This window comes from Phytophthora ramorum (assembly GCF_020800215.1).
Source record: "Phytophthora ramorum isolate Pr-102 chromosome Unknown Phyram_PR-102_s0007, whole genome shotgun sequence".
Taxonomy (NCBI): domain Eukaryota; phylum Oomycota; class Peronosporomycetes; order Peronosporales; family Peronosporaceae; genus Phytophthora; species Phytophthora ramorum.
Genome location: NW_027150653.1, coordinates 2597280 through 2625088, shown reverse-complemented (window position 1 = coordinate 2625088; position 27809 = coordinate 2597280). Strand labels below are relative to the sequence as shown.

At 54.0% G+C, this 27809-nt stretch overlaps 13 protein-coding genes across 13 annotated transcripts; 8 read left to right on the top strand and 5 right to left on the bottom strand.

Moving 5' to 3' along the window:
• Positions 1–261: 261 nt before the first annotated feature.
• Positions 262–1279, top strand: KRP23_8863 (Tryptophan synthase; the record flags this gene model as incomplete). Its single annotated transcript, XM_067894360.1, has 4 exons — positions 262–269; positions 344–702; positions 784–1020; positions 1086–1279. The coding sequence occupies 4 exons, from the start codon at positions 262–264 to the stop codon at positions 1277–1279; spliced, it is 798 nt and encodes a 265-aa protein (XP_067743801.1).
• Positions 1280–1784: 505 nt separating this feature from the next.
• On the top strand, positions 1785–2586 carry KRP23_8862 (Protein unc-45-like protein B; the record flags this gene model as incomplete). The annotated part of the gene is made up of 2 exons (XM_067894359.1): positions 1785–2090; positions 2152–2586. 2 exons carry the CDS (start codon positions 1785–1787, stop codon positions 2584–2586), a joined length of 741 nt encoding a protein of 246 aa, XP_067743800.1.
• Positions 2587–2691: 105 nt separating this feature from the next.
• KRP23_8861 (Protein CHROMATIN REMODELING 25) lies at positions 2692–5991 on the bottom strand (the record flags this gene model as incomplete). Its single annotated transcript, XM_067894357.1, has 2 exons — positions 2692–2789; positions 2844–5991. 2 exons carry the CDS (start codon positions 5989–5991, stop codon positions 2692–2694), a joined length of 3246 nt encoding a protein of 1081 aa, XP_067743799.1.
• A 170-nt stretch (positions 5992–6161) lies between these two features.
• On the top strand, positions 6162–9617 carry KRP23_8860 (Pentatricopeptide repeat-containing protein; the record flags this gene model as incomplete). The annotated part of the gene is made up of 1 exon (XM_067894356.1): positions 6162–9617. One exon carries the CDS (start codon positions 6162–6164, stop codon positions 9615–9617), a length of 3456 nt encoding a protein of 1151 aa, XP_067743798.1.
• Positions 9618–9658: 41 nt separating this feature from the next.
• KRP23_8859 (Sodium-dependent phosphate transport protein 1, chloroplastic) lies at positions 9659–11372 on the bottom strand (the record flags this gene model as incomplete). The annotated part of the gene is made up of 4 exons (XM_067894355.1): positions 9659–10846; positions 10929–11006; positions 11085–11182; positions 11240–11372. 4 exons carry the CDS (start codon positions 11370–11372, stop codon positions 9659–9661), a joined length of 1497 nt encoding a protein of 498 aa, XP_067743797.1.
• Positions 11373–11566: 194 nt separating this feature from the next.
• On the bottom strand, positions 11567–15191 carry KRP23_8858 (Kinesin-like protein KIF11; the record flags this gene model as incomplete). Its single annotated transcript, XM_067894354.1, has 4 exons — positions 11567–12217; positions 12294–13549; positions 13634–14181; positions 14539–15191. 4 exons carry the CDS (start codon positions 15189–15191, stop codon positions 11567–11569), a joined length of 3108 nt encoding a protein of 1035 aa, XP_067743796.1.
• A 174-nt stretch (positions 15192–15365) lies between these two features.
• Positions 15366–17426, top strand: KRP23_8857 (ATP-dependent RNA helicase DBP9; the record flags this gene model as incomplete). The annotated part of the gene is made up of 1 exon (XM_067894353.1): positions 15366–17426. The coding sequence occupies one exon, from the start codon at positions 15366–15368 to the stop codon at positions 17424–17426; it is 2061 nt and encodes a 686-aa protein (XP_067743795.1).
• A 121-nt stretch (positions 17427–17547) lies between these two features.
• On the bottom strand, positions 17548–19314 carry KRP23_8856 (uncharacterized protein; the record flags this gene model as incomplete). Its single annotated transcript, XM_067894352.1, has 1 exon — positions 17548–19314. One exon carries the CDS (start codon positions 19312–19314, stop codon positions 17548–17550), a length of 1767 nt encoding a protein of 588 aa, XP_067743794.1.
• A 415-nt stretch (positions 19315–19729) lies between these two features.
• Positions 19730–21615, bottom strand: KRP23_8855 (Cationic amino acid transporter 9, chloroplastic; the record flags this gene model as incomplete). Its single annotated transcript, XM_067894351.1, has 6 exons — positions 19730–19835; positions 19894–19995; positions 20067–20899; positions 20965–21131; positions 21193–21292; positions 21355–21615. The coding sequence occupies 6 exons, from the start codon at positions 21613–21615 to the stop codon at positions 19730–19732; spliced, it is 1569 nt and encodes a 522-aa protein (XP_067743793.1).
• A 212-nt stretch (positions 21616–21827) lies between these two features.
• KRP23_8854 (26S proteasome regulatory subunit 10B-like protein A) lies at positions 21828–23218 on the top strand (the record flags this gene model as incomplete). The annotated part of the gene is made up of 3 exons (XM_067894350.1): positions 21828–21916; positions 22061–22139; positions 22202–23218. 3 exons carry the CDS (start codon positions 21828–21830, stop codon positions 23216–23218), a joined length of 1185 nt encoding a protein of 394 aa, XP_067743792.1.
• A 286-nt stretch (positions 23219–23504) lies between these two features.
• Positions 23505–24676, top strand: KRP23_8853 (putative inactive peptidyl-prolyl cis-trans isomerase-like 6; the record flags this gene model as incomplete). The annotated part of the gene is made up of 3 exons (XM_067894349.1): positions 23505–24323; positions 24391–24475; positions 24558–24676. 3 exons carry the CDS (start codon positions 23505–23507, stop codon positions 24674–24676), a joined length of 1023 nt encoding a protein of 340 aa, XP_067743791.1.
• A 660-nt stretch (positions 24677–25336) lies between these two features.
• KRP23_8852 (Cathepsin Z-1) lies at positions 25337–26614 on the top strand (the record flags this gene model as incomplete). Its single annotated transcript, XM_067894348.1, has 1 exon — positions 25337–26614. One exon carries the CDS (start codon positions 25337–25339, stop codon positions 26612–26614), a length of 1278 nt encoding a protein of 425 aa, XP_067743790.1.
• Positions 26615–26715: 101 nt separating this feature from the next.
• KRP23_8851 (Protein-L-isoaspartate(D-aspartate) O-methyltransferase) lies at positions 26716–27761 on the top strand (the record flags this gene model as incomplete). The annotated part of the gene is made up of 2 exons (XM_067894346.1): positions 26716–27432; positions 27507–27761. The coding sequence occupies 2 exons, from the start codon at positions 26716–26718 to the stop codon at positions 27759–27761; spliced, it is 972 nt and encodes a 323-aa protein (XP_067743789.1).
• Between the last annotated feature and the right edge of the window lie 48 nt (positions 27762–27809).

Sequence of the window (27809 nt, the reverse complement as noted above, 5' to 3'; positions counted from 1 at the left end):
ACGAGTGACACCATTGCACGTGTTGTGGCAACCTGCACGTGCCAGACGCTTTGCATCTTCATGCCCGCATCCGATTGGCGGAGAGGCAATTTTCTGGCAAAATCAAGATTATGCGCACTTTCACGTGATCTGCTTGGTAGAAATAGCGTTTCTCGATTTTTCAGCCAATTACGAGGAACTTGAGCCCGACGGGCAGACGCCATCGTCAGCGCTCACCTTGCCATACTCAGAATCTCCACGCAAGCAGCAGAGCCCGGAAGCATGAGCAGGTGCGCGGATGACAGCCAATTTGTCTTCTCACCAAGATCCCAGTATTGACTTATTGATTGCATTGCTGTTGCAGACCCACGATCGCAGAGGTTATCGCCGAGCGCAAGGCCAACAATACGGCGGCCTTCATCACGTTCGTACCCTGCGGCTTCAAGACCAAGGCCGACACGGTGGACATCCTGCTGGGACTGCAGCGCGGCGGCGCCAACATCATCGAAGTGGGCATTCCGTACTCGGACCCGCAGGCCGATGGCCCGACCATCCAGCGCGCTCACCAGGTGGGCGTGGACCAGGGCATCACGCTGCACGACGTCCTGGCCACGGTGAGCGAGGCGCGTGCCAAGGGCCTCATCACACCCGTGGTGCTCATGGGCTACTACAACAACATCATGCAGTACGGTGAGGACAAGATCTGCCCCGACGCCCAGAAAGGTACGAGTCGGTGATATGGTGGTTCTTGGGCACTGCGAGCTTTACGGCTTACTATGTTATTGCGTGCTGGACGATCTGAAGCTGGCGTGGACGGATTCATTATTGTGGACCTGCCGCCTGAGGAGGCTAAGGTGCTAAGCGACGACGCGGCCAAGCACGGTCTTTCGTACATTCCGCTGGTGTCTCCCACGACGACGGAGGAGCGCATGAAGCTCATTGACTCGGTGGCGCACGGCTTCGTGTACTGTGTGAGTCTGACGGGCGTCACGGGCGCTCGTACCGAGCTGCCGCCGAACCTCGATTCGTTCATGACCAAGAGTGAGTTGTTGCCTTTCGGATACAAAGCTCCAGCGCAATGCTAACTCTGTTGTGTATTGCTGTAGTTCGTGCGAATGTGAAGCACCCGCTGGCACTGGGATTCGGACTGTCGACACGTCAGCACTTTGTGCAGGCCAGCGCGCTTGCGGATGGCGTTGTCATCGGCTCTAAAATTGTCAAGATCATCGAGGACGCGCCCGACACGGCCAGCCGCGCCGCCAACGTCGAGGCGTTCGCCAGGAGCATCGTGGGCCCCTAGGCCGCCCTCGTCAGCTACAGAGCAGGACTTGTCGTTTTACTACCTGACCCATTCCCACAAATTGTGGGCCACAATATACTAAATACTGCATTGGTGTCTTGTTCTGTTACCTTTGCTAGCAAACCAAGTCTGTGTAGAGAATGCGGATAGTAACAACTATCAAGTGCCAGTGGCTCGATGGTGTCAGTCGGGCTTTGCCACTCGGCCGGCGTGAGTTCGAGCCCCGCCTCCAACAGAAACGCTTAATTCGTATTTAGGATAGTACTTTACAAACAGTAGCATACTTCGAAGCCCGATGTGTCTGTGCCATTAGACTAAGGATCGGGTCAATACGTGTGCGATAGCGACACAAAGCGTGTCAGGGTGTCAGTACTGGGTGATTGGTGCAAAAGCGCAAATTAGTCTCAGAATCTGCCAATCGACGCGCGAACATCCTTTTCCCAACGAATCACAGTGGCGGACGCGAAAGGTCGCGACAGCTTCAGTTTTGGATACGCACACAACGATGGACGCGCTGGAGGCCTTGAAGAGCGAGGGCAACGCGCTGTTCCAGCAGCAACGCTTTCCTGAGGCCGTTCAAGTGTACACCTCCGCCCTCGCTGAGCTGCAGAATGCTGAGGTCGTGACGGACGTTGCGGAGCAATTCGAAACCGCTGTGCGACTCAATCGGGCGTGGGCGCGGATCCAGATGCCAGGCGACGAAGCCGTTTTAGCAGAGGAGGATTGCAGTGCTGTAATCCAGAAGAATCCATCGTGTGTGAAGGCATTTTACCGTCGAGCTCTGGCACGAGAGCGCAGAGGCCTCTGGAAGGTAGGACTGGTCTACAAAAGCTTGGTCTAAAGCTTCTCGGTATTTACTGGTGCTCGTGCAGGTTGCAATGGAAGATGCGGCTATCATCAAGCACCTCGAACCAGGTAACCCATCATTAGGTTCGTTGCTCGAAAGATTGCAGCAACACATTCGAGATGAGGAGGACCTCGCGCCGAAGTTGTGCCACTTGTCGATCAATGGAGACAGCGGGCATGCGAACGCTGGTACATCCAGTATTGATCTAGCTAGAGAGGCGGAAGAGGCGTGGCTTGCACTACAGGCAGATGAAATGAGCTTCAAGAAGGTGTATCATACCACCACTGAGCCTCGGCGCAAGCCCAAGAAACTATTGAAAGCCAAGGAAATAGCGCAAAATGTCATGAAACGTGAAATCTCCGAGAAGACGGATGATGTATGGGCATCATTGAGGCGAGAGGAGGCCACGACGGTCGCAAAGGCATTTCCTCGGTCGAGGAAGAGCCGTCAAGTAGGTTGAGGAATAAAGACAACGCCTCCAACTTTGTGGAGTCGTGGTGCCGCTGCGCACAGCGTGTTGGGGTATGATGATCAGCAACATGCTTCGTATTCTATTACAGTATTCCTACCAGTCTTCTTCGTCTTCGTCGCCACCCAAATCAATGATTTGGGGGCGAGATCGCCGATAGCGAAGCCCACAGCCTGAGCAACTAGGATTAGTGCCTGGATTGATCAACGTGCAACGTGAGCAGCTCCAAACTTGCGGCGCATCATTACCTGTGCTTTCCTTGTGCTCTTCGTCTGCATGCTCATTTTTCTCACAAGCTGGACGTCGATCGCTCAGAACGTCCTCCACGAAGGCGTCATCATCGTCAGAGTCTGCGAGGTCACCAACTCTGAAGTCACTAACTCTTTGCTTCTTCGGCAAACTATCGACCTCCATCGCAAATGACACCCTCTTCTTCTGGTTCGAGGGCGCTGGCGCGGGAACCACAGAATCTTCAGCTTGAATTGGGAGTGATGATGTTTCCAGCGATGAAGCTGGCGGTGTAGGGCGACGTATAGGTGGTTTAGGAGTGCACGAAATATCGGCTTCTGAATCAGCCAAAAGTTCTGATGCCGACGAGCTGCGCCTTGGAGCCGACAGAAATGCGTCTTCACCCTCGCTCTCTGATTCACTTTCACCGAGGACATCGTCTTGTTCGTGCTCATCACTGGAGCTTGAATATTCAACCTCCGATTCATCCGACTCAACACCCTTGACCTTCTTGGGCTTCGAGCGCTTGGATTTATTACCCTCTTCATCAGTTCGGCGTTTGTTTGCGGCATCGATAAGCTCCATACGCTTACGCTTGCGCTCCTCGTCACGCTGGTTGTCTTTCTCTTCATTCTCAGCTTGGTGCTCCTGAAGCAGCTCCCAGTCGATGCGGCAGCTGAAAGCAAAACTCACCAAATCGTTCTGAACTTGCTGGAGGGCTGCTTGCATGACTTCGTCATCAACAGAAGCATACGATCGATGGTGCCCCCAGCTGTTTAGGTCTTCTTCAGGGGGCATACCAATCTGTGGATGGTAGCATTTATCCGTGTCCTTGTCAGTATCTTCATCGCTTGTAGTGTCTTTCTCGGTGGGAGTCTCATTCCCTGTCTCCTCTCCTTTTTCATCATCGTCATCAATCGTAATGACAGAGGGCGATTTATCAGCACCACTAGCCTCATCAACACTTCTCCATCGGCAACGATCGCATTTTAGTTGATCGTGAGTGTCAGACATGGTGTCTTTCCGAAACACGAATAGCCGCTTTAAATCCTTTGAGGACAGTGAATTCACCTCTTCTTTATCATCAACGATATTTTGAAGACCCTCCTTGGACAGCTGGCGCTGAAAGATTTTCTCTTCGAGTGTCCCCGTCGCCAGGAAACGGTACACGTAGCACATCTTCTTTTGACCTTCACGCCACACTCGAGCAGCAGCTTGCTTGTCTGTCGCAGGATTCCAATCAGGGTCAAATAGTACCAAGCGGTTTGCACCAATCAAGTTCAAACCACACCCGCCAGCTTTGCTCGAAAGCAAGAAAGCAAACGAATTTGTCGTTGGATCATTGAAAGTGTCGACCAGTTTCTTTCGTTTCTTGGCAGATGTCGTTCCGTCCAGGCGAACAAAGGGCAAATGCCGTTCTTGACATAGGCTAGACACGACATCCAACGTTTGTGTGTAGTTGGACACGATCACAATTCGGTCCGTTGTTGTTTTCCTCATCGAAAGCATCAAACGGTCCAGTAAAAGCATCTTACCCGACCACTCTGGGTAGCATGTGCGTCCACCAAAGCCCCCTCGTCGATGCCGACCATCATCACCACCACTCTCTCGGGACTCCTTAGCTGCCACAAAATATTGTGCGCAGTCGCCAAAACCAGGCAATTTCGTGTTGGTTTTACCCATTTCGTCGAAAATCAGTAGTGGGTGGTTGCACAGCTTCTTCAGTGCCGTAATTGACGATAAAACGTTCACGCTCTTGCGCTTCATCATATCCCGACAGGCATTGGACGACAGAAAATGCATGTAGAGCTGCTCCTGCAGTGGAGACAGCGGACAGCAAACTACCTGCATCAACTTTGGTGGCAAATGCTTGGCGTTTAAGATGTTACCTCTGCGCAAAATGAACTGATTCACAATTTCGCAAAGCATTGCTGAGCACGACTGCGCCACGCCACGTTCACGATCCGTCGAGTCCGGTTCTCGACCAATCAAGATCGGGCCAAGATAATTCTTTCGGAACTCACTTGGCGTGCCGAGGATATTCGGGTTGGTGAAATCCACCATAGCGAAAAACTCATCCAGATCGTTTTGCATCGGTGTACCAGATAGAAGCACTCGCTTTCTGCACGCCAGCGACGATAGCGCCTTGTTGATCTGCGAGTTGGCGTTCTTCAGTCGATGGGCTTCGTCACAAATTAGCAAATCGCAGCAAGCGGGTGTATCTGCAAATTTCTGCACGTGCATGCGGAACGTTTCGTACGAGATGATAAGCACCTGAGCAGAAAACCCTGGTCTAGGCCTCTTGCTTCCCTCGATAAACTGGTTGATGCCTTTGATCACCGTCTCGCGCTTGGCCTCAAACAGCGCCACCGTCTTCACACGACCGTGCAGCCACTTGATAATTTCATCGTCCCAGTTCTTCACCAACGACGTAGGACATACCACAATTGTTCGCTTTACCGTCGGCTGCATGTTCATCCCCGTCATCTGCAGCGTGTACATCAGCGCGATGCTCTGCAAGGTCTTTCCCAGGCCCATATCATCAGCCAAGATGCAACCTTGTCCGTCGAAGCCTCGTACTTGGCATACACAGTCGAACATGAACTGCACACCTTCACGCTGATGAGGACGCAGGAACTTGCCCACGATCTCGGGCACCACCACTTTCATCTCTGGGTCCGTCTCACTTTGCCACAGCACAAGAGGCGGCGGTGCATCCACAACAGGAGCAGCAATAGGAGCTGGTTCCGCTGGTACTAGCGTATCTGGTTCCACTGGCACCTCGAGCTCCTCCACATCTACTTCAATGGGCGGCAGGTCGTGACGCACCATGGGTTTAAGTACGACGGAGCCCCATCGGCGCCTCATGCCCAGCGTTTTGACGTACAGCAGGCGGTTGCTCTCCTGCGAGCGACCGCCCTCTCCACACGGAGACTTGAACGGGCGGCGCACGTGCTGCGCGCGACGCTCCGGCTCCATCACCAGGAACGACAGGAAGGGTAGGCGCTTGACAGCCAATGACGAACCGCTGCGCAGCGCCTGGCGGTTGCTAGCAGCATCGTCGTCTTCGTATGTGTCGTCATCTTGTGTCTGTGGTTTGCCCCTGACAGGCAGCACGAACGGCTTGAACTGCGCGCCGCCATTACCCGCTGGTCTTCGACGCAGCATAATGTATTTAAACTGGCGGAAAGGAAAATGACGATTTGATTGGTCCAAACAGTTTGAAGACCATCACTCAGCATGAGCAAATGATGGGAATCATTGATTGGTGGAAAAGTAGTGGATTATAAGCCAGTGTGAGGACAGACGCTAGCGGCCGCAGAACTCAACGGTGTAAAATGATGCAGGTGATGGCGTTACGCCGTGCGCTGTTGCGTCGGACGCGCAGCGACCCGTTCGTCTATGCAGTGTCTGCTATATCTAGAGACGTATATATTCCACTTGCAGGACTTCGTGCTCGCCAATTCGTTGTATTAACGTCGAACGACCGAGAAGTATCTCCTCAAACGACGCTACAGCGCCTCACGGACGCCTCCAAACTCTCGTGGAGACTACGCGCCGCTGTGAAGGACGTGGAGCAGTCGCTACCTGCTGATAAAGGCAAGAGGTTCTATAATCGACGGCTGGTAGAGGCGCTGGAGAAGAGCGACTACAATCGCGCTTGGGCCATAGTGGAGACGCTGCACCGACGTCATCCGGACAAGGCCGTACTATGGCCGTATACGTACAATTTGCTGCTGCGCCACCTTTGCAAGCAGCAGAAGACGTTGATGAACGCCAACTTGACGCGCATTCTGGCGCTACTGGACATCATGGTGGATTACAGCTGCGCAAGCCAGACGAGCTTCCAAGTGGCGATGGCTGCGTGCAGTCGCGCGCGGTATCTACGCGGCGCGAGGCATGTACTGGGGAAAATGGAGGAGTGTGGAGCGAAGCCTGATGCAAGGATCTATGGCTTCCTGATTAATTGTTGTGCTCGGAAGCGAGGCCTGGTGAAAACTGCCGAGCAGTATTTTGACGAAATGCTACGTGAAGGGGTGAAGCCAACGACCTTAGTAGTGAATGCGATGCTACGGGTATATGCACGCGATACTGGACGGTCGAAGGTGATGCTTGAACTTGTGAAGCGGTCTGGTGATGAGTTTGGAGAAGTTCCGGATACTGTGACAACGCGGACACTGGTGCATTATCTTTTGAGTGATGGTGCTGTGAATGACGCAGTGAAATTCACGCGAAATGTCGAAAAAATGTTTCCTCGTAAGGATTCGATAAAGTTTCCCCTTACACGTCAAGTGGTGAATGGTTTGGTCGATGCTTGTCGCCAGCGTGGCGAGTGGGATGGAGCTGAATATGCGCTTACCCTTGTCGAGAGGGTCGACGAGGAAGGTGGTGCTACTTCAGAGGTCCAAAAGCAAGACACAGCGAAGCTACAGCAGTTAGTTGTGCAGCGAGATGCTATGTCTGCGTCAGTGGTCTGGGCACTGGATGAGCAGAACATGTCCCGGATGTCACGACCTGAACAAGAAGCATTTTATCGGAGTCGAAGCCAGAACGAAAGTTTCGAGCGCGCTTTTGAGCAACTGCATGTGCGCAACGCCTCTTCCAACAGAGATAGCTCTATTCAGAAGCTTTCCTTAAAATTGAAAAGCAAGCTACTTGTTTTGGATGAGATGATTCACGCAAGGACCGCAAGTGTAACAGAATTTAATGCAATGTTGGGCGCTTGCGGACGACGAGGCCAGCTGAGGGATGCGGCGTCGGTGCTCAGAAAAATGAAGCAATACGCAGAATCTTTTCCAGAGTGTGCACCAACGACATGGAGCTACAACGCATTGCTAAATGCTTGCGCGGTGCATGGCGATATCTGCCAAATCGAAACAATTGTGAACGAGATGATTCAAAACGACCTATATCCTGATCAGGTGACCATGAATACAGTGCTTAAAGCGCACATTAACAATTTGAAGGGTGGTGCTGGTGGAAGTCCACAGATACGACTTAACACGGTGATGCAGGCGCTTTCGTTCTTTGAGTGGTGCACTGAGAACCAAAAGCTCGATTCGGGAGCAGCGACGTATTATTCGCTATTCCGTTTGTTTGCTATCTATTTGGAAAGGCCAGACGATGATAGCAGCAACGCCGATAACTATGTCCAGGAGGAAGATGAAATGTTCAATGAAGATCAAGAGGGAGAACTCATGATGTGGATGACAGAGTTCATAACCACCACATGCCGCGACGCACCGTTGGCGTCACTGGACATCGGAGTGTTCAACAATGCATTTGACTATTATCAGCGACTTGGAGACGTGGACGAATCGTTTGCACTATTTAATACGATGAAGGAGCGTGGATTTCAGCCGGACGATACTAGTCTGGGACTCATGTTTGCCACCTGCGCGAGCCAGCAGCAATTTGATGTTGGGTTAAACTTTTTGGACCATATAATGGCTGCAGATGACTTTAAGCCTACTCTGAAAGTACTCAGCGGAGCGATGCAATTGTGTGCCAACTCAAAGAACCCAGATGGAGCGCTAGAGCTCTTTCGAGCGATCGAAATGTCTGGCACATTTAAGCCTACAATAGAAACCTACGAGCCGTTGGTGTACGCGTATGCTCGCGTCGGGAACGTGTCCGGTGCTTGGGAGATCGCGAATGAGATGGAGGAAAAACTTGGGAGAGTCTCGCTCAGTATCTACAATCGCATTCTTTTGGCATGTGTTGAAGCTGCGCTTCCCGGACGCGCCCTGGAAGTGCTAGGTGTTGCACGACATAAAGGCGGTGTGGTCCCCGATGTTATTTCATATAACACGGCACTGGAAGCTTTCGTTAGAGCTGGGGAGCGTGCTGCTTGGTGGAGAAAGAATAGGATCAACTGGGAAGAAGATTCAGACTTCGATGGTGAAGAACCTGATGAAGTTGAAAACCATGGCAACGATTATTATGCTGACCTTGAAGCAGTTGAAGGTGACGATCTTTTGAGAGAGGAAGGGTTTGACGAAGATGCCGTACGCATCACTGAAGACCTTACTGTAGACGCAGTGTCCCAACGAAATGATGAAGCTGAACAGCGCGAAAAAGCTGCATGGGTTCGCGCTAGCGTTATCGACCTTCTCGATGAAATGCAACGAAGCCGAGTAAAACCTGATATAACTACGTACGAGCGCGCAATAGCTGCGTGCAGTGTGAACCAGGACCCCGAAGGTGTAATTTCCCTATTCGACAGACTGATCGAACACAAGCATGGAAACAGCACTTCCATGCTGAAAAATGATCTTGTGAGTGACTCCAGTTTTTCGGCCTACCTCGAGGCGGCTTCGTCTATGCAGGACAAAAAACGAGTGATTAACGCACCAACACTTCTTCGCAAATGGCACACCGCAACAGGTCAACTTCCACCGGTATTTCTTGTGATGCAGTTGTTGGACTCCCTCGAAAGTGTTGGTGAATGGCGTCGAGCTGTTCGGATGCTTGCCGATATGCAGTCACTGTTTGGTATCCCACCCAGTGTTGCTGTGTTTAATCGAGTCATGCAGATGTGCAACTGCGCAGGAGAGTACCAGCTTGTGGCTCCAATATTTGCTACTATGCAGGATGCCACAGCCTACCGCATTTACCCTGATGCAGAAAGCTATGTTCAACGGATTTACGCTGAAGAGCAGCGGGAGAACTGGGTGGCAGCGACAGACTTATTCGTAGAGATGCAAAAGATTTGTCCAAGTGAGGAAATTACACATCAACATCTCCAGAAGATCGCCTTAGGCCGGTACAGCGTGCGCCAGAATGAGCATTAACGTTAATGACAGCGTCATTTTACAGCTATCGCAATCCATACTCACATTGGATTCTCGAGAAGGCTTTCTTCCTCGTCACGAAGCTCAGGAATCGACGATGAAAGAGTCAGGCTGTAGTTGGGACTGCCAGGGAAGCTGCTCGAGATTGTGCTTGCGCTGCTGTACCCGTCTCCGTTGCTGCTGCTGCTACCGGTAGGACGCGCGTAGATCGACTTGTCAGAGGAGTAGCAATGGAAGAACACAGCACCAAAGACGAGGACAAGGGCAGCGATCGCGAACACGAGGTCCCAGGACCCCGTCGCTTGGAGAATGGCACCCGTGACCACGTTTCCAATAATGCCCGGGATGGTTCCAAAGGTGTTGGAGACGCCCATAACGTGTGCAGCGTGGTTTGGCGCCACATCGATCATGTTCACCCAATATCCAGCCATTGCAGCACGACTCGTGAACAGCGTGAGCGACAGCAAGGCAACTGCCATTGGCGCCGTCTTCGCAAGACGTAGCGAGAAAAGGAAAAAGGCACACCCGAGGAACGAAAACGCGTTCATGGCCTGTCGCACGTGCAGCTCACGGTAGCCTCGAGTGACCAGTAGATCTCCCAGACGGCCAAAGAGTAGAGTTCCGGTGTAGCCGCACATGTAGGGCAGCGCAGCCGCAAACCCGCCCTTCTTGGTCAAATCAAGGTTCAGGACTTGGTTGAAATACTGAGGGATCCAGCCCAGCAGAATGTACCAACTGTAGTTGTAGCACATGTGCGCGACGTAGATCGCCCACGCTGGGCGTGAGGTCAGCAGCACACGCCAGTTCATGGCATGAGTGTCCATTTCCGCGCTCGAGGTCTGACGACGGTGCGTCTCTGGATCGACGGTGCGGTTGCGCACGATGAAAATTCGTTCTTCCGAGGTGATTTTGGGATCTAACTCGGGTCGGCTCACTCCCATGATCGAGTACACCACGACCCAAATGAAGCTGAGCACTCCAAAGACAACAAAAATTCGCTCCCAGCCACTAGCCGCCATGATTGCCGGCGATATAAGCAGCGCGGAGATGGTGCCCAAATCCGAGCCACTTGCCACCAGCGATACCAGGCGACTTCGCTCTTGGACCGGGTACCACGCACCAGCGATTTGGTGCATGCACGGGAACAAAATGCCCTCTCCAAGTCCCATGCCTGCTCTCGTGAAGAACAAGCATGTGAGGCATTTGGCCACCACGACCGTCGACATGTCCTGGCATAGCACAACGAGAGAGATTTTGTTTAGCAAATCCATCAGAGAATGCACCAAGCACTCGAATGGCTACTGTACGTACAAATATCGTCCAAACAATAACCCCCGTGAGCAGCACGCCCTTGGCGCCGAATCGGGCAGCAAAATACCCTCCAGGGATCTACTTACAGAGCAGCAGCAGAAACACCACAACTAGCATCAGAACTGTTTCTGGGCTCGACTATCTGCTGTGACGTACTTGGGTGCACATGTAACCGTAGAAGAAGGCGGACAGCACTTCACCCTGCTCCTTCTTGTTGGTGACGAAGGCCGGTAACGCGATCCCCATGTTGGTCCCTGTATCATCGCATCAGACTTTGATTCAATGGCAAAAGGCACTGCAGGCGGACTTACGGTCGGCGTAGCAGATGGTAGAAACGCAGAGACACAGGAACGCCGTCAAGTAGCGGCGTCTGCCCTGCGGAAGCTTCACAGAGGCGTCAGCCGTCGCGACGACGTCCGCCTTCTTCCATGCCGCGTCCTTCATGGCGGCAGATGTCAAATGAGCTGAGGATAGGATCGCGACCGTTACACTCATCACGGTTTTCTACCAATCACGGGACAGGGCCACTTCAACCTACGGTACGTCACGTACAAATGGCGTTGAGGCAACTTTGCATGGACATCAAAATAAATGACACGCTCGCATCGAGCGGATAAGGTTACAAGATGATGAGTGAGCTAACGGAAGCTCGTGGTCTCGCCTAGGGGCGACTTAGCGCGGTATCGTTTCGGGGCGGTGAGGGTTGACGTCTTGGTGATCTTGCGAGCGCCTGCACTGGGCACCTTCATGCTCCTGTGCGAGTGGGCAACGGCGGGCTTCTTCCTGTGCAATGCAGATGATGCCATCTTCTTGATCTTTGATGGGGTACGATTGCCGGTAGTGACGGGTGCCTTGGTCTTGATCTTTGATGGGGTACCATTGACGGGTATAGTGGTCTTAGCCTCCGTCTGAGTCTCAGGTGCGTTTGCAGTGGCACTCGACCCCGCACCAGCCGCTTCCGACCTGAGGTTCATGGATTCCTGACTGCTGCCTGATGAAGTACCGGCAGTGACAGTCCTGGTGGTCTCAATAATACTGACCGGAGCGTCGCTCTGGGCTTGTGCGGTGGTGTCTTCGACGCCGTGCGTGGCGTCGTCAATTGCACTTGTGCTGGCATCGCTCAGCCTCCTCCGCTTGCGACCAGGAATAGACTCGGTATTCGATGAATTGGCGTGGCTTGGCGAATTCTCGAGAGAATACAACTGCTCAGCGTCAACCTCGGTGGCTTCAAAGCTGGGGAATGGACGATCATCCTTCTTCATCGGTGTAGCTCCCGTCCGTGCATTAACCTGATCATAAAAAAAGCATGTCCGCGCATCAGCAATAGTCCTGATTTTATCAATACACAATAGGTTTGTGCCTTACCTTTCGCTTCTTCATGTAGCTCTCCATGTCATGCAGTTGCTGGCTGGAAGCCTCGGTCACTTCACCAATAATCTCCTTGACAAACGCGGAGGCAGAGTCAATCTTGCCCTTCGTGTTGAAAATTTGGTTTTGTAGTCCCTTCTCCAGAGTGTTGCATCCTCCGTCCAGAAGTTGTCGGAGATCCTCGTGATCACACATGAACTTTGTCATCTGCCCTTCTCTCCTAGTCGAAGTTTCGGTGTCTATCTTCGTGTGCTTCCCCATCAAGTTAGACATCCCCTCGGTGTGCTTCTTACAAAGCGCAGCAGTATCGTCACTCCACATAGCTTGGAGCCGTTCGTGAGACTGGGCTAACTCTGTTTGTCGTTCGTTGGTTTCACCGAGTTGACCTCGCATTTCAGACAAACGCTCGCGAAGTGCAGCCGTCTCGCTCTCATGCTTCGAGGATTGACTACCCATGGACTGCACGAAGCCCTTCACTTCTATCTCCGTGACAGTCTGCACGTGCGAAAGCTGCTTCTGTTGTTTCTTCGCATTCTCTTCGATAAGCAATGTTTGCTCGCTGAGTTTCTGTGTTTGGCTTTGGATGCACTTTTCAATGTACTGAGCGAGGTGGACTTTCATGCCATCCAGCTCCTCTTGGTGTTGATCATGACTGTCCTTCAGCGCTGCTGTGAGCGCCGTCTTGCTTTCGTCGAGTTCCTTTGTCTGCTTTTCAACCGACATGTCGATTGCTACTTGCAGCTCTAGCAACTTATCGCTCTGCTCAGTCAGGAAGCTGTTCAGTTCTTCACGAGATCCCTCTAACGTCGATTGCACGGTCTCCAGAAACGACATATTTCGTGATTTAGACGTGGCCAGGTCCTTCACAATAGCAGTTGTGTGGGTCTTTGACATCTCAACAAATTTCTCGAGCTGCTTTTGCATGTCCTTCTGTTGTTCGTTCATTGACGCTGCCATTTCATTGCGCTGACCGCGCTTTACAATGTTGTCTTCAGCAAGTGAATCGGAAGTCTGCACTCTCCGTGCCTCAACCAGGCTCTGCAGAGCATTCAGACTTGTTACTAGACCATCCAAGTCGGCTGACTGACCATTCTGCAGCTCATGCAGAGCGTTGGACGCATCTTGAAACATGCCCTCTTGGCTCTCCTTATGCTTCGCCAGTCGCTCCAGGAACGCATTAATCTGGGACTGGGACTCACTACGATACGAAGTTGCCAGCGCTGTGTTGGCTTCATCTGCTCGGTGGGAGTTTTCTTTAGTCAAAGCAAATGACCGAGTTAGTCTGTAGTGGGTCACCAGTGCCAAGAACTCAAAAAATCAAAGGTAGCCTTACGTACCGATCTTCGTCAAAAGCTGTGTAGCATGCTCTTCACTGGCATTGTATAGCTTTGCAGCGGTAGCTCCGTTGGCAAGTAACACCTGTTCGTTGTCCTGGAAAGATTTCAGCACGGCCTGCGCATTTCGCAGCTCCTGGGTTGTCTTCTCCAGCATCTCTTTCGTAGAGCTTAATTCGTCTTCCGTGACGGTCAACTTGCTGGTCACCTCTTGTTTCGCAAGCGTAAGAACTGCTACCTCGCTCGCATACTTCTCAGCAGCTTCCTCAAGCTCTTTACAAGCGGTGTCCCTCGCCTTCAGCGTATCCTCCAGCTCCGTTAGTTGCCCACCCTGGCCGGCAAGTCGTTCTTGCATATCAGTAAATTGTTCCAGCGGGAGGTAGACGCCGTCTTTCAGTCTAGCAGCTCGCAGGGCCGCACGGAGCGTCTCAATCTCGCTTCCAAAATCGTTCAGCAGCCCCGCCTTGGTCATTTTTTGGTTGAGCTCAGGCTTGTTCTTGATGTTTTTCGCTCGGAACGCATATTCCAGTGTACTCAAAGTTTCATCAAGGCTATCAGCGCACGGTGCCAATGTAGCAATAATCGTCGTCTTCGCTCGCCCACCGAGAGATTCCTGCAACAGACGCGTAAGTTTACTATCACGGTACGGAACGTGCGGGAGGTTGTCAACCAGCGCCGTGATAACTCGTCCCAGCGTAAGCAAACTCTGGTTAATCGTGCCAGCCTCGCGTGCCCTTGCATTACGTGCTCCCGACCGACCCACACACTCAGAGCCTGCCAGATCCACTAGATTCAGCTGTCCCACGCGCAGCAAGTCTTCACCCGCGGCGTTGTGCTCCTTACTGTGAATCCTGATCGTGAAAATGCTATGCGAGCGACTGGAGTTTTCGTTCATAAGCGTTTCGGACGTGACCCGGTTCTTCACTCCTGTATTCACGAGCTCGTACACATGTTTGGCCGTTGTGGCCGTGACTTCCAGCAGGTTCACACAGTAGACGCCGCCTCGCTTGACATCCTCCATGAGCCTCAGCTTCTTGTCTGTCTCCGGGTCTAGTAAATCCTTGAGTTCTTCGTTGTATAGCTGCAGGAAGGACACGCGGACACTGAACTCCTCTCCGCTAGCTTCCAGGGCGTCAAAGATGCAGCGGACGCTGCGTGGGATGATGCCCGCCGTCTCACTATCTGGAGAGAGGTCTCCCTGCATAGTGTACGTCTTGCCCGTGCCCGTCTGGCCGTACGCGAACACGGTGCAATTGTAGCCGGCCAGTGCCTCGTCCACCGCCGGCCGCACCACGGACGAGAAGACGTCCTTTTGCGTCGAATACTGCCCGAAGACGCGGTCGAACGTGTACGTCTTACGCTTGACGACGGCCACCTCGTTCGAGTGGGGCTTGCACTGCACCACGGCACCGCGGCCCGAGGCTTTCTCGCGGCTGTTCAGCGGCCGGCAGCGCACCGCCACCTGCACGTTCGTGGGAGTGGGCGGGGGCGGGGGCGCGTCGTGCACGCTGGAGACCGAGGACGACGACATGCGGCGCTCGCTGCTACTTAGCTCCGTCATCCGCCAGCAGAGATTCGATTTGAACACGATTTCAAAAAATGCGCGCGCAGGAGTGATGGTCTGCCCGATGTCCGGTGAATTGACCGTATTGGTGTATTGACACACCATTGAAGCTGCCGACCAACCAAAGCGAAGCGGCATGCGCTTCACTCCATCAATTGAGCACTTGACAAGATGGCGCAGCCCAAGGTGAGCGAGACGCTACTGGATGGACAGAAGGCCTTCGCCGAGTGCGAGTTCGGCCTAGACCGCCGCCTCACCAAGGCGGTGGCTAAGATGCGCTTCGTGCACGCTACATTGGTGCAAGTGCACTGCATCCCTCTGGCGCTGCAGGGCAAAGACCTGCTGGTGCGTGCCCGCACGGGCTCAGGCAAGACGGCGGCTTTCGCGCTGCCGCTGCTGCACAAGATCCTGCAGCACAAGCAGGACGCGCCCGCCAGCGACCCGGCCGTTCGCGCGCTGGTGCTTGTGCCCACCAAGGAGCTCGTGGAGCAAACGCGCCGCCACATGACTGAGCTCATGTACTACTGCCAGGACACGGTGAGTCTCCTGGCGCTGGGCGGGCAGAGCATGAGCGCGCAGCAGGCACTGCTGCGTGACGCCCCCGATGTGCTGGTGGCCACGCCTGGCCGCCTTGTGGCGCACCTGGAGGCTGGCAACTTGACGCTCAAAGAATCGGTGCAGACCGTTGTCATCGACGAAGCGGACCTGGTGCTGTCGTTCGGGTACGGAGAGGACATCCGCACGATTTTCAACGCGCTACCTAAGGCCTGCCAGACGTTCTGCATGTCGGCGACGCTCAGTCCCGAGCTGGAGAAGCTCAAGCGCTCGGTGCTGCACAACCCGGCGGTAGTGAAGCTCGAGGAGGGAGCCACGGACGGCAAACTGCAGCAGTTTTATCTGCCCGTGAAACCCGCTGACAAGGACCTGCTGCTGTACGCGCTACTGCGCCTGGGCGTCGTGAGCGGCAAGGTGATTTTTTTCGTCAACTCGACGGAGGCGGCGTACAGGCTCAAGCTTTTCTTTGAGCAGTTCGTGATCAAGAGCGCAGTTCTGAACGCGAAGTTGCCGCACAACTCGCGTCAGCACATTATTGAGGAGTTTAACCGCGGTCTCTTTGACTACCTTATTGCCACGGACGACAGCGTGGATCGCGACGTTGGTGAAGAGGACGAAGAGGACGAAGAGGACGAAGAGGAGGAGGAAGAAGACGAGGACGCTGATGAGAAGGAGGACGACGAAGAGAAGTCTGACACTGAATCGGACGCTGTGGAGGAGGACGAAAAGAAGGGTGATGATAGTGATAGTGACAAGGAAGAGGATGACGATAGTGAGAAGGAGGACGATGAAGCCATGGACAGTGACGATGACGAGGCAGATGATGCTGATGAACAGAAGCAGGAGAAGAAGTCGGTGGGCTCCAAGCGTGGGCGTGCTGACGATGAAAGCTACGGTGTGTCACGTGGTGTTGACTTCCGCGGTGTTCAGTTTGTTATTAACGTGGACTTCCCGAAAAGCGTGCGCGCCTACACTCACCGCATCGGACGTACCGCGCGTGGTGGTGCCTCTGGTACGGCGCTGTCTCTCGTGTCCAAGGATTCCCCCAAGGAGGAACGCGCTCTGAAGCGTGTGCAGGCGAAGCAGCAGGCCGTCCGCTCCGAGGCAAACGATGTTCTCGCACAGCCTGCGGAGCTAGCTTTCGACCTGAAGGAGATTGACTGCTTCCGCTACCGTGTGGAGGACGTCCGTCGTGCTGTCACGCGCGTGGCCGTGCGCGAGGCGCAACTGGCTGACGTGAAGAAGGAGATGCTGAACTCCGAACGCCTGGCAGCACACTTCGAGGCTAACCCGCGTGATCTGAACATGCTTGAGCACGACAAGGTGGTGGGCTCTGCGCCAGTGCAGCTCCATCTGGCGACGATCCCGGACTACCTTGTGCCTATCGAGCTGCAGCCACCGGCACCAGCACGCACCAAGAAGAAACACAACAAGCGGCAACGCATTGCCGACGGCAAGCGCCGTACGGACAACGACCCGTTGCACACGTTCGTGGCCCCTGACGCTGATAATGACAAGAAGCAGACTGTGGAGGATCGTATCAGCTATGGTAACAGCGGCGTGGGTAAGAGTACTGCCGGTCGTCAGCAGTGGAAGAAGCAGCACCGCAAGGGCCACTTCAACCCGAAAACGATTGCCAAGAAGAAATTCAAGATGAGCAAGGGCGCTACTCATTAAGGAGCTGGAACTTGGATCCGTGTCAGCACTGTTACCTATCACGGAGCCTTGTTCCTGCTTTGCTTTCAAATAGATACACGTTTTCTGCTTCGCTCGTGGTGCTCTTTCGTCTTGTGCTTCGCTACTGAAGGTTACGATCGACAGCTGATGCGAATGCCGGCAGCGAAATGGGTCGACTCGTGCCGAAGTAACGAAGAGCTGCTGGCGGTGAGTTGCTGGGTGGTACGAACAGCGCAATGTTGTCAGGGTCTCCATCAAGTTGCTGCTGGATCTGTCGCCACAACTCATCACCTGCGAGCTGCACAAGACGGTCTGCTGGTAGTTCTTCGTCGGGCACGTCTACCTCTACCAAAGCGGAATTGGCGCGGGGCTGCAGTGCGGCGGCCAGGATACGCTTGCGATCGTACGCATAGTCCAGTAGCTGCAGACTGCGCATGTGCTCGGCGTGTTCTCGTTCCACGCGGGCAAGACGTCTGTGGTCTGCCGAGGAGCTGGCTGTGGCGCGTGCAGCTAGGATTTCTGGCGGCGCAGGGAAGATAGTGGTCGTGGAGGACGATAGCGCGAAAAGAGGTTTGTTGCGGCGCACCACCTCCTCGCGGAGCGCACGGAAGTCGCGCGATAGGAGCAGCTCTTCTTCAGCCAAAGCCTTCATAGCACACACCTCACGTGCTCGTTGCTCACGCGTATCCTGCTCGATAGCCTGGCAGTGCGCTTTGTGGAGTTGGTTCCACTGACGAGTTTGATCGGTGCGAGCAATTTGCGTATCAAGCTCATTTTCACGATGATCGCGCACTTCCTCGTTGTGCACATGGCGCGATATCATTGCCACACTTGCGGTGAACGCGCGCGCGATTTCGGTACTTTGCTGTCGTGCTCGTCGAGCTAACCCTTCAGCCTCTTTTTCCTTTCGGCGTTGCTGCAATTTGGCATTCTTGAGTTTCGCTACAGCTGCTATTGTCGCTGGGTCGGGTTTACTGTGCGAACAATACTTGGCGTGGATTAAAGCTGGCGCTGACGCGGACGCTCTCAGTGAGGGTGATCGTGGAGGTGGGCGACGAGCGTACGCCTCGTAGGAAAACGTGCTCGTAGCTTCGCTTTCATGCGTGAGCTGGTCAAACGGTGGCTGGTTAACTTGTACAGGTGATTCATAGTGCAGTGGCAAGAGTTTCGTTTGCTTCCCTTTTCCGGCTTTCATCGCACGTTGCTGCTTCTGCCAGGTTGAAAGGTTTCGCACGTGGTCGATGACGAATGTCTCGGTAAACCAGAGCTGGCACGCTTGAATAAAGTCACTGACCGAGACTACCGGCCCTATCGTTGTCGCTAGCTCGGAAGCAGTTGAAAGCTGCAATCGCTGCTCCCACCGGCGAAAAGCTGCGTTATCTACCTCCAAGCCGTGAAAGCGCAGCAATGGCTTGATCTGCGCAAGCTTCACGCGTCGAGTATGCCGCACCTGGGGATCGAAAGTCACCATGAGCTTCTCGCACGCAGCCATGAACATCATGTGGCGGTGGCTGCTGCTTTGGTTACCGATGACTAGTCCACTCCCAGGTGAGACCGGCAAAGCAGAAAGTGGCGGAGGTCTTGATGCAGGGCTTTCGTAAGCGAGTGGTCGTCTATCGAGCTGCTTGGCGTACGGCTGCGGGCGCTGCAACATTCGCTTCACTAGCTCGCGGTCGTGTACAATCGCCCCCAGTGTTTTGACTGCAGCCGTCGAATGAGGCTGGACGAGAGGCACCGCCTGACGATAGAGCTCCAGCATTTTGTCGTCGCCAGATCTGGCTGACAGGTTGTCAAGACTGACATCATCGCCACTATCAACCCGGTCGTCGTCGTCGACATCGGGTCTAGGCAGTTGGAAACGTAGGAGGCATTCAATAGATGAGGGCATTGACGCTGCACGCAATACGCAATGTCCACAGTGTCGAGCACGTCTTCAATGTTGCTCAGCTACCATGTAAGTGATCAAAATAGATACTTCGAAGTACAAAATGCCGGTAAAGGATTTTCATATAAGATACTATTATTATATTATGGTCATAGAGAGTAATATAATATGATTGCATTATATTGTATTACTACTGTAGTACATTACAGTCATACACTTCGTCTATCTACCAGCTGCAGATGCACGAAGCCGAGGAAGCCCACCGTAACCCGGGTACTTCTGACATGCTCACCCCCTTGATTGCTTCTTTCCGTTGATCTCGAACACGCGGAGCGACCCCGTACTCACGAACCGCATGATATTGTAGGCGTGATACTCTATGTTCTGGCCGGTTTGGTGGCATGCTGTGACGATGACTTTAAAGTAGTGGGCGTAACAAGGAAATATCGTTTAGCACACTGTGGCGGATCCCGTAGCACAAGTACACGACCAGCCCCACGCTCAGCCAGATAAGCACACCGATCCTTAAAAAAATTGCACGTTAGCGTCAAGAAAAACACTTCGGAGTCCACACAGACGTACCAGCCTTCGCCTGGGATGCTTGCCATCATGAAGATGTTGGCCAGGATGCCCACGCATGGGACGAACGGCACCAATGGGCACTGGAACGACGAGGTCAGATCACTGAAAAACGAAGAGGCAAACATGTTAGAGCTGTTCATCATTGTGGTACAAGCATTGACACTGCTGCGCACCTGAGTTTCTCGAGTCGGTAGATATACACAAACGAAGCAATCACCATCATACCGAACGCGCCTTGAACCGTCCACGAGAGATCGAACACGAAGGACAGTGACAGAGCAAAACACGCTATCACGTACAGCAGAACGCGGCGGACGACACCAGCGCCACTGAGACTCGGACGCATGCGCAAAAGTAGGACACCAGCATTGACGAAGGTGAAGACTTGCAGTGTTCCGCACGAAATCACATTGGCCAAGAAATCAAGCTCGAAAACCAACGCGATGGAGGCAACCAGGATGCCAGTGAAGATTGTGCTAGCAACGGGGACATGGGTCCTGATGTGCAATTTAGCGAAGACTGAGGGCAGCAAACCATCCTTGGCCATCTGGTAGAAAATACGCGGTTGACCCAAAAGACAGGTAAACGCAGCAGTAGTAAGACCGAAAATGGAGCCAAACGATACGATACGTCCAGCCCATGGGGCGTCGTGGAAGATGAACGCGTTTACAAGAGGTACCTCATTCCCCAGTACATCCACAGGTGCCATTCCGGTCACGACGAGCGAAACTCCCACGTAAATGGTTACCGAGATCACTAGCGACCCGATAATTCCTTTGGGCAGCGTGCGCTGGGGCTCATGCACCTCCTCAGCAAGACAAGCCACCATGTCAAAGCCCAAATACGCGAAAAAGACCACACCAGCACCCGTCATAACGCCATGTATCCCTGTAGGCATAAACGGCTCCCAGTACGCAGCATCCACTTCTGTGCTTCCGAACGCCACGACGAAGAGCAGCACCGAGATATTCAGAAACGTCACGAACGCATTGAACTTGGCAGATTCCTGTGAATTGCACGATCTTTAATCAGCGTACACACCGGAACCAAATCTTCGCTCAGAGTACGTACGTGAACACCAGCGAGAAGGATGAACGTGCAGCAAATCACGAGAAATGCCGCTAGGATGCTGCACGACACGCCAAGAAACTCCACCTGCACGAGCCAACGTGGGAGGTTAAGGCCCAAGTGTTGCAGGAACAAGTGCGCATACGAGGCCCAACTACGAGCAATTCCAGCTGAATTCACACAAACAATGAGTCGCCCGTTCCACCAACCACAGCAGCGATCCATGGTTACCTGCGGAGATGCCGTATCCCAGCGTCAGATTCCAGCCAATAAGCCACGCTGCCAGCTCGCCGAAGGTAATGTACACGAACGTGTACGCTGAGCCCGTGACCTTCACTCACACAACGATCAGAGTCTCATCCACCGCCATCCAGAGACTGTGACGCAACGTACAGGCACGCGAGATGCGAACTCCGAGTACGTGAGCGACGTGAAAATGCAGGCGAGGCCGCTGATCAGGAACGACAGCGATATACTCGGCCCCGCGATCTGAGCGCCGACACCCACGAGCGAGTAGACGCCAGCGCCCACAGAGCAGCCCACGCCATAAGCTACGAGATCCACCAGCGTCAGGCACTTCTTCAAGGATCCTGCACCGATCTCGCAGCGCGACAGAGGCTTCACGCGGCCAGCAGCCAGCAGGAATCGATCCATGGCGCTCGACTTCTTGATTGCTGGATGTCTGAGTTGTTACCTGTAGTCTCGCGCGGCGAGTGTATCAATGGGCGGTTACGCTAGCTGGACAAGATGTGCCCCTTGACGCAGGCGTATTTTCAGCCAATTAGATATCTATGCGATTTTGATTGGGTGATTTTCAGTGCCGTATCCAAAAAGGGGAGAACTCGATTCGAAGCAGTGAGGCGAAGATGGCGTCCGTGCCGACCGAAGATGAGCGCACGCAGGTGCTCAACGCGTACAAGGCCAAGGTCATGGAGCACCGCGAGATGGAGAGCAGGTGTGTGGCTCTCTTTGCATGCAAACATGTCTCTCTATAGCGCTCTATGTCCTTCGTTCAGTCGCTTGCGATCTTTCGCTTCATTTGCTGGAATTTCTTCTGCTATTTACTCACGATTTACCGACATTTCCCCATGTAAAACAGGGTAAAGAACATGCGCGAGAACGTCAAGACGCTCGTGAAGGAGTTCAACAAGACGGAGGATGACCTCAAGGCTCTGCAGGTGCAGTCTTACTCTATTAAAACGTTGTTATCTCCTTAACTGACGACGTTTTATCTCTACAGAGTGTGGGCCAAATCATTGGTGAAGTGCTGCGGCAGCTAGACGAGGACCGTTTCATTGTCAAGGCGTCGAGCGGCCCGCGCTACGTCGTGGGATGCCGCGCCAAGGTGGAGAAGAGCAAACTCAAGTCGGGTACGCGCGTGGCGCTGGACATGACGACGCTCACCATTATGCGCTACTTGCCGCGTGAGGTGGACCCCACAGTGTACCACATGCTGAATGAGGACGCGGGCAACGTGTCGTTCTCGAGCATCGGTGGACTGAACGAGCAGATCCGCGAACTTCGTGAGGTCATCGAGCTGCCGCTCACCAACCCGGAGCTCTTCCTGCGGGTTGGTATCAAGCCGCCCAAGGGTGTGCTATTGTACGGCCCGCCGGGTACGGGCAAGACGCTGCTGGCGCGTGCACTCGCGTGCAACATTAACGCCACCTTCTTGAAGGTCGTGGCTAGTGCTATTGTGGACAAGTACATCGGTGAAAGCGCCCGTGTGATTCGTGAGATGTTCGGGTACGCCCGAGACCACCAGCCGTGTGTCATCTTCATGGATGAGATCGACGCTATCGGTGGAAGTCGTTACTCGGAAGGCACATCGGCGGATCGTGAAATTCAGCGTACGCTGATGGAGCTGCTGAACCAGCTGGATGGATTCGACGCTCTAGGACAAGTGAAGATGGTCATGGCTACGAACCGACCGGATATTCTGGATCCGGCACTGCTGCGTCCTGGTCGTCTTGACCGAAAGATCGAGATCCCGCTGCCTAACGAGGCCTCGCGCATGGATATTCTCAAAATTCACTCTGGCCCCATTACGAAGAAGGGCGAGATTGACTACGAGTCTATTGTCAAGCTCACAGATGGCTTCAACGGTGCCGATATGCGCAACGTGTGTACGGAGGCGGGTATGTTCGCTATCCGCGCTGATCGCGAGTACGTTGTGGAGGAGGACTTCATGAAGGCTGCGCGGAAACTGGCTGAGACCAAGAAGCTCGAGTCCAAGATGGACTACAGCAAGGTTTAAATCGGAGCGCTGTTACGTGCTGTGGGCATTCTCATCTGGCGCCGATGTGCGCGTTTTCGAACTATCTTATTCGAGTCGAGTGGCCGAGTAGAGCAGATACGAGACAATCGGAAATGAACACCGCATGGTGGGTTGTATCTTGAAGTTGATGCTGTGCTTGTTTGGGGTGGTTGTGTATGTTCAGGCTCATCCCATTTGTGCCGCAAATAAACCTGCGGGGACGCGACGCAAACGGACTGCAGTTGGCATTTGTGCTAGTTTGAAGCAGACAAAGTAGTGTCTTAACATGGCGACGACAGGCGGGGCTGTAATGGAGTGCTGCGAGCTGGTGGGTCTCATGGGTGACGTGGCTTACCAGCGTTGTAGATTGCTGCTCCATGAGCTGCGGAAGCTGCACCCAATCTTCGTGTCTCCGCTGGAAGGGATGATGGAGATTGAATACCTGGAGTATTTGCAAAACCAGCAGGAGAAAATCCCCAAGAGCGGGCGTGCAGAGCTGCTTCGAACGACTCGACCAATCATACTGTTGTTGGATTCCTCAAACGACATGCTAGACGGCGAAGACGACTTGCTTGACTTCGCAATGGAACGGACACAACTCTCGAGGAATGAATTGCTAGCCGCTGCAGCGTTTGATGGGATGCCCGTGCTCGGGAATGATAGCGATGGCAATGACAGCGCACGGAAAGAGTATAACGAGAAATTGGCACTCGCGGAAGAAACGCTGGAGGCAAAAGCGGAGGAAGCAGCCCAACAAGCTCTGGCTCATTATCGCGAGTCGTCTGGACATCAGTATGCTTTTCTGGTCTTCGAAGTTGATGGTGTGGCGCTGCCGCGGGTAGAACTTGAGCTCTACCAGGACGTGTGCCCCAAAACATGTAAAAACTTTCTGGCGTTCTGTGAGCACAAGGTCCCTGACATCAACGATGAAACACAACAGTTAGGCTTCCAGGACAACCCGGTGCACCGCGTTGTACGTGGCGGCTGGATCCAAGCTGGTGATGTGGCTGGTAATGGTCGAGGAGACGGGCCTTCTCGGTCTCTTTACGGCCTCGAGTTTGGTGATGAGAGCTTCGCTATCTCGCATAGCGCTGCTGGCATCCTTGTACGTCCGTACCTACAAACTAACCTTCGTCCATCAGTCACAAATGGTCTAACGAGTTTCTTTGCAGTCAATGGCAAATACAGGCCCACATACGAACGGCTCCCAATTCTTCATCACCCTCTCGCCTCAACCGTGGCTCGATCGCCGTAAGGGTACTGCAAGTTATTGTCTTTCTTGCCAAGTTCACCGATCCTGAAACTAACGTGTACACTGTTCGCTTTTGATGACCTGCAGTGGCATTTGGCCGAGTTGTAAGCGGATGGCGCACGATCATGACAATCGGGAGTCTGGAAACTCGCCAGGAACGGCCTTGCGTGCCGTGTACCATTGTCGACAGTGGGAAACTTCAGTGAGGAGACGATTAAAAAGTACTAGAAAACATCATCTCCACTTGATTCGCAGCGCAGCGACTGTGTACATTCAACACCAAACACCATACCATCACTCAGGTACAAACTCTATCGCCCAGCGAGCAAGGTTTTCTTGCCTTGGTCAGGCACTCGTGCCTATTCTCTGCAGCATGACTGTGCGGCACAGCATCCTTCCAAGACGTCCATAATCGTGACACCGCAGACAGCGGGGACCCTGACACGAAATTCCTCGCCGACCTGACCCACACCTAACGCGGCAGATTGCGTCGACGGCAGTGTCAGCATCAACTCCGTAGCGTGCGTGACTGGAGCCTGGAGCTCTTGACCATTGGACGCCCGTCGCAATGGCTGCTTGGGACGCGGGCGGGGACGGCGCCGCCAACAACTCGAGTGCCTGACTGCATGCCTGACCATTGCATCATATTTGCACCATCACCAGCTTTAAGATTTGGGCGTTGTCCCTCCCGCGTCGATCACCCCTGTGTATCCATCCTAGCGAGCCGTTACTTCAAGATCAAGTTCTTTTTCCACTGATTGGTCCACGCCGCTTCGCTCGGCCAATCACATGGAGTCGCGTCGCCAACAGAGCAGATGATGTCCTTCCAACAGACGAGAAGAGCTCCTCGTCAGACTTGGAAGAACATGGCTCACCCTCTGCAGCCCTACGCGGCTCACTTTGCAACTTTCTCCCGCAGTCTCCAGACCAATTCCAGCAGCCCCATGGCGATCACCGACAAGTCCGACTTGCCGCTGTTGCAGCCACGCACCAGCACGCTCCTCAGCCCCAGCAACGGTCCTGAGACTTCAACGTCGTCGCTGTTGCAGTCAAGCTGGGAGAACTTCCGAGCTGATCGCTTCCGACTGCGCTCCATTGGCTCAGTGCTCGGCTGGATCGTGCTGGGATGCTTCGTCAACTCGGCGGTGCTCGCACCCAAGCAACTCGCCGACTACACGCACGACGGGGTCGCGATGCACGCCGTGCAAGACCAGCTCGATCTGATGGCGGCGTGTGCTGCCGCTGGCACTGAAACCGGCGAGGGTGGCGTTGCGACGGTCCAAACGAACAAAGGAGCCGGCTGGTTCCTTGGCGGCAACGACCCCGAACACGTTTTGACACCGTTGCAGGAAGTTCGCTCCTTTGACGACTTGCCCGAGAACTGGGACTGGCGGGACTACAACGGCACCGGTATCAGCCTCACCACCAGCATCATGAACCAAATGGTGCCCCGTGCGTGCGGGTCGTGCTGGGCTTTCGCCACAGTCAGCGCGTTGTCGGACCGTATCCGCATCGCGCGGTTCAAGAAGACCGGGCGACTCGACACCGAGGTGTTACTGTCGCCTCAGGTGCTACTGGACTGTGGCATGCGATCCTTTGGTTCTTGCCACGGTGGAGACCCGCGGCATGCACACAAGTGGATCCACGAGAATGGTATCGTGGACTTGACGTGTAACCCATACATTGCGTCGCACCCGTCCTGGATGGGCGGCGGCGACTGTGCTGCCACACAGTGCCACACGTGCAACCTGAAGGGTGAGTGTTTCGTGCTCGAAGACCCGGTAAAGTACCGCATCTCAGAGTACGGCACGCTCAACTTCACGACGTCCGAGGAGTTCCAACTGCAGGCCATGAACGAGATCTACCATCGTGGCCCGATTGTTGTGAGCATGTACTCGCTATCACCTGAGTACCGTCAGTTCAAAGGAGGCTACATCTTGCGTGACTCGACGAAATACCCAGGCACGACCCATGTCGTGAGTCTTGTCGGGTGGGGCACCGACGCCAAGACTGGTGTCAAGTACTGGGTCGTCCGCAATTCGGACGGCACAAACTGGGGCGACCGCGGCTTCTTCCTCGCCGAGCGAGGCGTTAACATTTACAACATCGAGAGCCACGGAGCTTGGGCCGTTCCAATCGTGTAGAGCCCAAAACTATAACCATGAATTTGAGCTGTTATTAATTTGAAGACTATTTTTTACAAATTCCTGGACTATATTCTCAGCACCTCAGATTTTGATCAGGAATGTCGTCGCTGCTCCGGCCGTGGCGCTCGTCTCGTGCAGGCGCCTCCCGCCCCTTGAGCGTCTTAAGTGGCATCTCGGAGGACCTGCTTGTGAGCACCAGCATCGGCCATCAAATCGGTGGCGACTCGCACGCTGCGCTGGTGGATAGTTTGGTCCGGACGAATGTGGTGGCTTCTGGCTCGCGACTGGAGGCGGCGTTGAGGCGCGTGGACCGTGGGGACTTCGTGGCACCCGCGTTTCGAGCCTCGAGCGATCGCTATGCTAATCGCCCGTTGAAAATCGGCTCGGTAGCGACGATTTCCACCCCGCAGCAGCACGCGCAGGTGCTGGGGCTGTTGGAGAAGCACCTGCGGTCAGGGATGACTGCGGTGGACGTGGGCTGCGGGTCAGGCATCCTTGTGGCTGCTATGGCTCACTTGGTGGGGCCTATGGGCTTTGTCACGGGCGTTGATATTGTGCCGGAGCTCGTGGAGTTCTCGAAACAGAATTTGCAGCGCAGTTTGGGTAAAGAGGACGCGGAGAAGCAGACAGAGATCTTACTGAGTACAGGCAAGAGAGACCTCGGCCTCCCATCGCATGGTCGATATGACTGCATCCATGTCGGTGTTGCCGTAGAAACCAAGGCTGAAGCCGAGAGCTTTCTGGAGTACCTGAAGCCTGGAGGTGGACTCTTGATCCCACTTGGTGGGGCGGGTGCAGAGCAGAAGCTGGTCAAGGTGAGAGTCGTAAAGAGGAGCGACGAGGAAGGGATTGCACTGAGCTCATAAATTCGTGTACGTTGTGGTTTTAGATGACCAAGCATGCTGATGGAACTGTAGACAAGCGCGATATCATGAGCGTTCTCTGCCAGCCTATACTCGACACTGTGCCCGTGGAGGTTGTACAGGAGACGCGCACCGAGAAACTCACGCGCGTGGAGAAGGCCCTTACCCAGTGGCGTGAGGATTTTGAAGCTAAGAACGGACGGAAGCCCACGCGAGATGATCTTATGAGCAATGCTGAGTCGAAAAAGCTGTTCCAAGAGTTCGCAGCGCTGCGAAAGTAGAGGAAAGATTACTGGGATCAAGCTGTCAATGTCACGGTTATCGGCTAT